The following is an 11,873-nucleotide window of genomic DNA, read 5'->3' as shown; positions in this document are numbered from 1 at the left end:
ACATAAGGAAAAGATAAAACAGTGGAAATGATAAGCATTAACATTAAACCGCATGCACATACAATACAAAACAGATGAAAAAGGACTCACCAGTCTAAAGTCAGATACCAGATGGCTGCCTATGTCCCCTGGCCAGGGAGTGTGGGTGACGCACTGGACTGTGCAGCCACACATGCCAATGGTAGCTCTTTCCTGAAATATTGGAGGAGGTGGCCCCAAAAGGTCACATGCCTGGGAATGAGGACAGATGCAGGCCCAGCATTCCACAGAGGGGCTGACTCCAACATGTCGAGACTGCTGCATAGCTCAAGTAGCCAGGGAAGATAGCCGCTGAATATGGATGTGCAAGGAATCCAAGATGATACTGGCCAGGATAGGGTCAGCCTGCTGTAGGCTATGGAACCCTGCTGCATCTTGTGCTGCAGTACCCTATGATTTCAGACAGATGCCAGACGTCCTGCTGCAGTGCTCTCATTAGCTGATGAACACCAAACATCCTCCCACGTGTGTTCATCTAGAGGTCCTCTAACCACACTAAATTATAAGAAATGATGTGGCAGCCCTTTGCACACCCACAACTACAAAACTCTTCATATGCATGGAACTCATGGGTGGCACAGCTGGGACTACAACACAATACACAGTAAACTGTCTGGGACCCACACCTGCAAAGATAACAAGTGTAAGGTCTTTGGGTGTACTGTAGTCATAATTTGGCAAAGTTGCATAGGGGTATAAAGTGACTGTTTGATGGTTAGTGGATATTAACTTATTACCTATCATCACACTATATAGGGCCCCATAATGTCACAGACTATTGCAATGTAATGCACAACACTCACACACTGGCCTTGACACATATATTTTGCCATGCACTGTGCAGCAAGGGTGCACCACAATGTAGTGCAACAATACAGACATAATGATGGTATGTTACACAACCTGCAACACAAATTATGTCCAACTCTCATAGCTTTTGCCACACTGTACATTTACTATAAACAGCATGTCTGCACTGGTAATATGACAGCATTAGACAGTTAAAGTACCACTGTGCTGAGCAAGGTACTATTCCAATTTCTGATTCTTTTAGTTCACAGCAGGTGTGAAATGTGGATAAAGACATACTACTATGGTACTGTTCCAAATGTGCCCTCTGCATTTGTGCAAGCACAGGTGTGGCAGACAGGTGCATCTAGGTGCAGACAATCAAAATCTCTACCTTCCTCTGTTGTGCAGGTGGTGACCCCCATCACAGTCTGTTACACTCTCACCATGTTCACAGACAGCCATTTCAAATGGGGGAACACCCATTTCACAGGTGACAATATGGACTACTATGCATACTAAGCACACATCAGCATGTGATCCTTCAAGAGTGCCAACAATTCTAGTCATGCCAGCTGATATAAATGCCACTTCTGCCCATGTCTGGGGTAGGGAGCTGACATGCCAGTCACAGTGGTCTACCACCCAGGGAGGTCATGGTCTGGCCTTACAGGGAACCACACCATGTGGGGGATCTCAAAATCTTGGCAGGCATGTCCCAGTGGTGCCTGTTACAGGCTGTACCATAGGCAATGATACAAAATGTCTGAACCCTTGTTGTATACCATAGTATTTATGTAAGACTGTTTAGAATACCATATATTCTGATCTGCAGGTAGACATACATGTTAGTACAATAGTCTACTTCTTGCAGGTTTAACTAATGCTGTCACAACAGCTGTACATTTATTAGCCACTCCTTTCTCTATATATGCTCAAGTTCCTCTGTTAGGTTACCAACACATAGTTAAAATATGATGACTTACCTTCATCCAAAGACCTGTTCAACTATGGCATCCCATATATATTAGGCTCACCTCTGTTGTACCATTTATGTACCTTGTGCTGGGACTGAGGCTGATGTTGATGCACCTTCCCTATTCTAGTCAGCAGCAGCATAATTCCAGCGATATCTCATGGGTCCCCAGCATCATGTTATGAAGGATACAGCATGAATAGCTGTCATGCTTTCACAAATGTGTGCCACGGAATGCCTCCAGAAAAGTCTTGGCTGAAAAAATACATCTTCAGGTGATCAAACACACATTCAGTAATATCATGGCCATAATAGTAGGCACAGCAGTAGGCCTCCTGAGCAGATGTCTATGGGCAGCACACAAGTATCACATATGGCTTCAGAAAGTATCTTGTATCCCCTAAAAAACACCCTTGGGATATGTGCCCCAACTGAAATGTACAATACATAGTACTGGCATGCTAACTTTGGCATCATGACTATACCCTTAGAAGCAAGCACATACTTCCATGGTTGTGGTCGGTTACCACCTTACACTGTTGTATGCACAACTGTTAAGTTATGCATGTGCTTCACATGTACACGTTTCATTATGCCTACATGAGTGGTATTCAGTACACAAAAGATACTTTGGTGGGCTGCATACTACATGAAAGTCTTGAATGATCAGGATTATCTCCTCCTGTGTTACTGGGAATGTTATACATTGTCTACATGTGCCAGCAAGCACTCAATAACTGCTGCAAAATCAGATGTCAGAGCTATACCTGTCACAGCAGTTATGATCCTGGTTTGGAGAAGTATGGATTGGCCTTGTCCACCTGCAAATTCAACTACATGACACAGCCAGCAGCACTAGTCTAGTGTGTGGATGTCCATACTGAATCATTCCACTATCCTTGCAGAGTCAGACCAGTGTACAAAATCCACTGCCAGTACAGATTCTGGATGTAGGCACAGTATACTATTTTGTGTCAGGGTGCCTGCACTGAGATAGCAGCCACATCAGCTAGCATGACTTATCAATACTTGGAATACCCTGCCTACTGCATGTGCCTACTGCATGTGCAATAACGTCTGAATTCTTGTCTCCCAAACATCTGCATTCTATTACACTTCCATGAATGCTAGCGAGTGCATCTCTCCAGCTTCTTAAATCATGAAGTTTCTTACCACAACTGTACCTGCATTCTACTTTCACACCTTATATGGACATGGCATACCAATGCTACACACTGTCTAATATTCTGTTTCTTGTAACTGCAACACAACCGCATAAACTGTTTATGACCAAAATGTCTAAAGCATGCTATAAAAAAGAGGGATGTTCAGAAAAAAATTAAAGCTGTATTTGTTCTTATGTGCAAAATGAAGTTACAAACGCATTGCAACTAGAAGATTTTCTAATCCTTAAGTTTTAACTGTAAAAAAGGGAAAGACAGTAGTAGTTCAGGTAGAAGCAACCTGTTGGACAGTTGTAATAGATGCAGTAAAAAAACACAAGAGTTATCTTTCCACAGCTGTAAGAATAAGTCAAGACACTATGCCACACTATGCTGTTTTATAGGGGAAAAGACAGAAAGGTGGATAGAAATAAAACAAAAACATATGTAAGAAAATGCATGAAACAAGAAATGAAAGTACAGTACACTGGTACCGTACAGAATTAAAAGTTGGAAAAATAGAATGCAATGTTTGCATGTAATAAAAGGAGTACATAGCAAAAACAGATGTGGTTAAGAAGTTAAAAATTATGTACGTATTACGTTTTACCAGAGAGATGAAAATGCTATACTGCATAAGAGTGAACTCATAAAACAGCAAATGTCCAAATGTATAATATGAACAAACGAAACCAGAGCTGTTAGAACAGCATGCAAGAGCAAAGTAGGAAGAAAAAAAATCCAGGGATATACAAAGGTAAACAAGCAAAATGTCTAATATGGAAAAGAAAACTACTTTAGCAGAATTGAAAATAGCAATAAAACAACTAAATGCAGAAGGAACAGCAGACATAGATGATGTAAGATTTTTTTTCTGTTAGGTTCAGAAGATTGTACACTTTCATTATGTCTTACAGCTGCCAAAGAATTTTTGGACACGGAATATAAAAGGGGCATGGAATATTCAGGAGTATAGTTAAAATGATGAATAAGTAAAGAAAAACAAAAGTAAGTTTTTGGTCATGTGCAGATACACAATGTTATTAAATCATGATAAATGAAAGACTAGAATAACGCATAATAAAACTGAAAAGTGACTTAAGTAAAGAAGTGGAAGAAGAAGTAGGTGAGAATAAAGATAGAACACTTATGGATAATAAAAAGCTCTATATTAAACACACACAATGAGGACAGAAATATATGTATATTTTAACTAGCTGTAATAAAATATTTTATACAGTCAATTTCATGGGAAATTACACCATAAAGAAGTTTATAATATTCATTCTATTTATACATTTTACATTGTAAGCCAATTTTCATTGGATACATGAAAGAAAGAAAAATAGTGACAGATTGGCTGTCCACTCTGTACTTGGATATTTGTATTACATAAGGTTAAGTTAGTGAAAAAAGTAAAAGGAAAAATAATATGCACAGACTGTTAGTAGGAGAGATGAGACACCCATTAATGTTCTTGTTCGTTCTTCTTTCGGCTTTTCCTGGTTAGGGGTCGCCACAGCGGAACTCTGGTCCGCTGATTGGCAGTAGATTTTATGGTGCAGAGGTGTCAGCTCGACACCCAACCTTCAACGAAGGTGTGCCCTACGCATGTCTTTCGAACGCCACTCGACCACGGGGAGGACATGCAGACTCCACACCGAAGGCGCTCCAGCCGAGAATCGAACAGGAGAACCTCTTGCTGTGAGGCAACAATGCTACCGCTGCACCAATGCAAATGTATACAAATGATGCAACAATGGTAATAAACCATAAGGAATAGAAGAACAGTTCAGAAGATGAAAGTACATCAAAAAATCTGTGTTTGAGCATTACAATGGAGAAAAAACTGCATGTGCTTATGACTGTAAAAAAAGAAGGAATAGAAGGAAAATGCAGCTCATAAGCACATATGAGTGAAGTGTCGCAGGAAAGGTGTGCCTAGTCAGGTGTCTGCCCACAAACACACACGCACAGCAGCACCCATATACAATAAAACTATTTCAACAATTTACTACCGTACAACAGCGAGAACCCCTGCTTGAGTGGGCATGATCCCGGGAGTGCTCAGGCCTGACTTTACTACCGTACAACAGCGAGAACCCTTGCTTGAGTGGGCATGATCCCGGGAGTGCTCAGGCCTGACTTTACTACCGTACAACAGCGACAACCTCTGCTTGAGTGGGCATGATCCCGGGAGCGCTCAGGCCTGACTTTACTACCGTACAACAGAGAGAAACCCTGCTTGAGTGGGCATGATCCCAGGAGTACTTATGCCTGTGTTTGCAAATTTCATCAAAGACAAAACCAGTGTGCAATCCATAAAAATGCTGTACTGTTAAATTATACAGTGCAGGAATGTAAACTAAAAGAATCGGCTTACAGAATCACAAACTGGATGCTCCAGCATGGACATTAGCTGCTTCAAACTCCCATTAGTACTACACAAGGCAACAAATATAACCTTCATTTTAGAGGCTTCCTTAACCAAAGTCTTTTTTTCTCCCTAATAAAACATATGTGAAAAGCTCAACTGCCACCCATTTAACACCACTGAAAAAATAAAAAATACTGCAAATGCATTGCTGAGACACTGCTGCTTCCTCATGCACTACTATTGCTACTTTTAATACAACAATGTGATTAGGTAGACACAAATATTTAAAATCTGGAACTTACTATTTAAAATATTTTAAAAAGACTACTTACCAAACTCTTAATTTTCAGTTCAAGCATTTACTAAAGCTTGCAAATGGGAGGCTCAGTGATTGCACAAACTAAAAACAAAATATAAGATCAAACCCCACCCCCTCCAGCTCATGCTGCGACCATGGGCCAATGTATTTGGAACCCCCACCATCACAGAATTCAGCCCAGCCCCCCGGGGGGACAACCCGAGACAGAATTTAACTATCCTTAAAGGGTGTATCACTTTCAGTTCTTAAACAACTTTTCTTGTTTAAACCCGCCATAATTTCTGCTAACCCCACCGCTCAGGAGGATGTGTGATCAGATTTCCCAAAAGGTTATGCAGCGACTCATAAATCCTTCCATGCATGTACCTATCTTGCTTACAATATGCAAATGTTTTGCTTGCTGAGGCCTCATCCATGACCGTTTGCACTGTTCTGTTACAACCACTTGGTGTCAGTTTCACAGAGAACTGGGCTGACAACTACCTATCACAACGGATAAGCCAGCAATGGCTACTCACTCTCACCCTCCCCGGGGTTCTCCACTGCCCATGTCACTAACAGATCCTGGGTGATCTACGTCCCAGTCACAGCTTTAGCCTTCTGTACTATGGAATGGGCCCAAATCAAAACAAGTATTAACTGTAGAACGGAAATAATATTTAGAAGTCATAATTAAATTTAATTTCTACATTGACAGAGCATTTGATCCCTTCAACTTCACCCTCAGGCTTGAAAATGGCCAGCCAAGAGTAAATCACTCCATAAATTTCCATCGCTGCGGGGTATTTTTATCTGCAAAATACAATGTAAAAAATGTTAATTAAATGAAGCAGCCAAAAAGAACCAATAACCAAACACTGCAAAAAGAAATGCTATTGCCTTGCAAACTCCTATTGGTTTGTTCTATACTACAATTTGAGACAAGTCTAAACAGAGAGGCTTTATATCAGTTCTAATTAAAAAAAAATCCTGACTTGTAAACATTCACCTAAGAGTTCTCTCTCACCTTTTAGGTGCAAGCTCACCAGTTTGCACTACTCTCTCCCAATCATGTGATACAACTGCTCTGCTCAGTCTGCACTGCACAACTAGAAGACAAAACAAAAGAAAAAAATAAAAAGAAACAAAACATTACAGAGAGGAGAGTTACAATTTAAAATTTACTCCCTCCAGACCTCAGCTTTTGTTCCTTCCAGATCACACTGGCAATGTGGGAGCAATTCTCACCAAAATTATCCCCCCCTCTAAGCTATTATTTCTGTAACAATCCCCTCAATAGTGCTTGGCCAATTTAAGGTCAAAATAACCAGTGGGCCGCATCCCTTTTTATTAAACATAATTGAAATAAATATATATTGTAGAGTAATTATGATTTTTTACAGTCTATTTTCTACATGAAAGAAAATGCTGTAGTAAAAAAAAAACAGTACCTTAGCCTAAATATATCACTGGAATTTCAGTACATTAGAGACCATCATCTGATGTTGTTAAACAGCAGCACTAAACATGCCAAGAGTGTTAATAGCTACTGTGGAACAAACATACACAGCAGCAGATGTCAGAATAGTGAAGACTACCATTCCTCGTTGTTACATTACACTACCTAGGTTATTACAGTATATAATACATGTGCAATACAGTCCTAGAATTAAGCACGACACTTCAACATTCTCAGTTGGTAATATGCATAAATACATGGATTGTATATAAAAATAATATTATCCAAAACTGAAGGCAGCAGAACATTTCATATAACTGACAGGTACATATACAGCAGATAAGCATATTTATGTATCTTTATTCAAATATGTACGTATACTGTCCATAATCAGTTTTGTAAATGTTAAACTTGACAAACATTATCCAGTACTCAGTCTAACCACTTCTCCACCCAGAACATTTTCCCAGTGAACTATTACTGCTTTCTTTACTGAAAAATCAAACATTTACATAAATGAAAACAAACCTTATTGTCACAATCCTAGCTGCAAACATTATGCACCACTTACAATCTACCCAGTCACTGTCAGTCAAATATTACATAGCTCATTCAAATCTTGCCTTCTGTCAAACCTCAACTCTCCCCTTTATATATTGTTCCCACAATTCCCATTTTTCCTATGTAATTTGCTCCCACCCTTTTCTAAAGATCCCAATTCCAGTTGTCTTACCTCTGTTACTATATTCACCTCGTCTATCTAGTACAGTTGGTTTAGAGAGATTTCAATTTTCTAGTAACTGCTTTTTTGGCAGCCACCATAACTAGACTCAGCAAGGCCTTACTATGTCTAGGCAATTCTAATTTTGTATTCTATCTCAGAAAAATCATCACCCTAGTTACACCAATTTGTTCAACCAGCATCTCTGACAGAGCAGTCTGCAGGCAATCTTTAGAGTCTGCAAACTCATTACACTCCCAGAAAATATGTTCCCAATTACCACTTTCTTTCCCATCACACCTCCAACATTTGCTGCCTACCTGAGGAAAAATTCTCTAGAGTCTACTTGGGCTATAAAAATATCTATGTAAACATTTACAAGCAAAAATCCTACATTTTCTAGATTCTGTTGCATATTTGGGAGACATACATATATATCCCCCATGGATTACTTATCCAATCGCTCTTCCCAATCCTTTCTAACCTCCTCTGATTGATTCTTATAGTTATTATACATGCTCTAGTAATTATTCCTTTTTAATGTCAGCTTCTGTTCTAGATTCTACTTAAAACACTACTACTGCTGGTCTTTCATTTTGGACCCCACTATGACTTTCTCTTTGCCTATACTCGGACATCAGTCCTTGATACGGAAGGCAATCTTTAACCTGCAGTTCAAATACATTCTTGGTGTCTTCCCATTCTATTACCTTTCCCTCTCTAGTTATTTGCTCCCATTACCTTGGCTCCTTTGCCAGTGTTCTGCTATAAATTCCCCTCTTGCCTATTGTTTGTTTCCCTAAATGCAGTCATCCCTACTGGCATAATATCCTTTCTCCATTCCCATGTTGGCTTAGTTCTTAGAATACTTTCTGCTACTTTATGAATATAATATTGTGTATGACTGTTATCTCCTTAAAGGTCTGCATTCAAAATCCCACTCTCTCCTTGTTTCTTGACCCCCTCACCTGATTCATAATCATCCCTTTCCACTTTGAATTATAATTTCCTGCTTGTGCTACACATAATTTTATCAGGGAATACAAATGCTTCCACTGCCCTGCTCATAAAGTCCCAGCTTACTCTGTCAATTACTTTCTGTGCATCAAGAGCCACCAACCCACCACCAACAATGGTATTCTGCTTCCCTCTGGATTATCAAAGTTCTGTTAAGATTGTTAAATGTTAAATTGTTAAATGTTTGCCTCCCCTCCACAAAGCCAAACTGATCCATATCCATCAATTTTGGCATCACTTTTGCCATTATTTTAGCCATTATAGATAAACACTTTATAATAGCTTCATAGATTGGTACTAGGCTATCGGCCCTAGGGTCTATACAAGCCTAGCCATAACAATTCCCTGGATATTTCTTCCAACAAAATTTACTTCCCTGGACCCCTGTCTAGCAGGGTGACTGACATGATCCCCGGGGTGAATGACATGATCCCCGGGGTGAATGTCCTATCTCCCATCGAATTGTCAAGGTTCCTTTTGAAGAGGGCAAAGGAGGTGCTCTGCTTGATATGTATGAGCAGTCTATTCCAGAGTATGGGGAGTCTCTGGGTCAGGCACCTATTCCTCTGCCCACAGTTACGTAAATTTCATAACCAATTAAGTGGTTCAAGTACAAGAACTTCAGGTGTGCGCTGTAACTGTAACTAAATCATACCTCTGAAACGTACCTCACTTTGAGAGTTAAATGCTCACCTTGTTCTGTAATGACAATTTGTTCTACAGTGACATAAACTACTGATGTAAATGTATTTACTGAGGTAGCAAACTTATAAAAAACAATGACCATTTGCAGTTCTGTCATACATTCAGCATTAATACTTTTTATAAAAAATCCAAGGTAGATAACAGAGGAACATGTTTTAAACATGTTGTTACATCATCATCAATTAACACATGTCCAACTTTGCCCATTTGTTTCACATTTTGAAAGGCACTACTACGTTTGTGGCACAAACCCAAAACAGATGGTATATACCATAAAACAAAGTGCAGTTATTGCATGAAGATACTAAAGATGAGAAGCTTGCTGCAAAAATCTGAAATTTCAGGACTCAACTCTGCACTAAAAAGTAAGAGTTCCACAATATAATTCTAGGATCTAAATTTCTATGCTATATTAAATGCCAGCAGGCAGGAGGAGTTCCCTTAGGTCAAATGGTGCCCTAGGCAAAAGGGCTCACCAGCACCCCTTACCACACCATCTGGTGCCCCCAACCCCCCCCCCCCCCCCCCCCGTCCTGGTCTACCTACACCAAGTAAATACTGGAAAAGTGCACCTGCTACAGTGGCGCCCTAGGCAGCCGCCTAGTTGGCCTATGCCTAAGGCTGGCTATGCCAGCAGGTGTGCATGAATCTTTTCTCACCAAGCACAGCATAACATGCATAAAAAGTGTCCCTCCTTTCATGGCTCCTACTCTTTACTCTGACAGACTTAGGCATGTGTTGTTATGTAACAAGGTCCAGCATTCAGGACAGTGTGCAGAAATGAAATACACCAGGAAACCAAATCTACTTTCACAAGCCAATGCTTTCAAAGAATTCAAGAGATGACTCACGCCAAACAAACATTCACAATGTACTTCTTGAAGTAATGATGGAATGTATACAACACTTTTAATGTACAAACATGTTGCTACGTCAGGGAAGAGGCTTTAATGGACCGCATACGCCATAAACAACAATTCGTCTAACACTATATAAACTGTATTAAGTCCCTCACCACAAATTATACGGTTTGTGCCAAGAAAGGTCACTACTGCAAATCGCAAGACCTATTAATGGTACAGGTCCTTACAACTAGCTATGAAATGCTCGCAACCATCCGTTTATTATTTTAAATGGTTTTCTTGAGCTTTGCCTACAATAAAAGAGGAACGCAGAACAACAGGGGGAAAAGCTACAATAACCCTGGATAAAAATCACTTATACAACAAACATACCGCAGGCAAAACGTCACAGTGGTTATCCGTCAAAATAGGTAATAATTAAAATAACGAGTAAACTAAGCCATTTGATGGAAGATAACCCATTCACATGATACTTACCGATATCACCGATGTAACTAAGCCGTGCTGGGGTTAGTTCCATTGTGAGAAGAATATCTCAAGCAAAAAGTCAGTTATCAACACTTAGTCACTTTCTGCTTTGATATTGCAGTGGGACCTACTTTCTAGGAAAAGTAGCAAAATTGTGGATGAAAGGTCAAACAGACCGTTTCCTGGGAAATGTAGTTCCTTGTACTAACATATACACTCCTTACATGCAACATTTTACACACACTTACACACACACACACACACACACACACACACGTAGAATTTATGTACTCATCCTAGTATATGTAGGCGCATACGATGTCAGTCCACCGGCGTCAAAAAGAAAATCCTAGGCTTAGTTAATTGTGTTGGTGAAAGTTAGGGTTGCCACCTGTGCCACTTTGCAAGGGACAGTCCCTCTTTGGGGAGTTGTGTCCTGCAAAAAAGTTGTAAAAATGACAAATGTCCTGAGATTTTTAAGACAAAATTATTTCCTATATTTTATGTAATAGTTGCATAAAACAGTTATTCTGTATCTGAAACACCTAAGTGTTATAAGAAACAGAATAACCATTAAAATGCTGCAAGAATAAGCTTTTATTTAGGCAAAAAAGTGAAGTTCTGTCCTTTGTACTGGCCATGGGTATGTTTCGGCCTGCAAAATCTGATGTTTGTACCACAAATGCCCCACTTTGGGCATTTGAAAAGGTGGCAACCCTAGTGAAAGTGTGTCTGCACACAGACAGACACACCCATACGTATAAATATATGTCTACGTATGTTTTTTTTTTTTTTTTTTAGTAAAGGCGTGCATCTATTATGGCGGGACGTAGCACAGCCTTGTCCCTTCACAGCAAGAGGTTCCCAGGCTTACCTCTCAACTTAGGGTTACCACCAGTCCCTCTTTGGGCAGTTGTGCCCTGCTAAAAAACTAAAAAAAATTGGCAAATGTCCTGAGATTTTTAAGACAAAATATATCTATTAAATATAAATATAAA

At 39.8% G+C, this 11,873-nt stretch overlaps 1 protein-coding gene across 1 annotated transcript in view; it reads right to left on the bottom strand.

Moving 5' to 3' along the window:
* The window catches only part of ASB13 (ankyrin repeat and SOCS box containing 13), a 519,678-nt gene extending 508,631 nt beyond the window's left edge, over positions 1–11,047 (bottom strand). Inside the window, exon 1 of the mRNA XM_044088825.1 lies at positions 10,885–11,047. Within this exon, the coding sequence (XP_043944760.1) occupies positions 10,885–10,927 (43 nt within the window). The 5' untranslated portion in view covers positions 10,928–11,047. The remainder of the gene's footprint in view (positions 1–10,884) is intronic.
* Positions 11,048–11,873: the final 826 nt, after the last annotated feature.

Source organism: Protopterus annectens, chromosome 11.part0 (genome assembly GCF_019279795.1).
Source record: "Protopterus annectens isolate FY-2018-M chromosome 11.part0, PAN1.0, whole genome shotgun sequence".
In the NCBI taxonomy this organism is placed as follows: domain Eukaryota; kingdom Metazoa; phylum Chordata; order Ceratodontiformes; family Protopteridae; genus Protopterus; species Protopterus annectens.
Note: the sequence above shows the minus strand (reverse complement) of the source record. Positions and strands in the feature narration are given on the sequence as shown.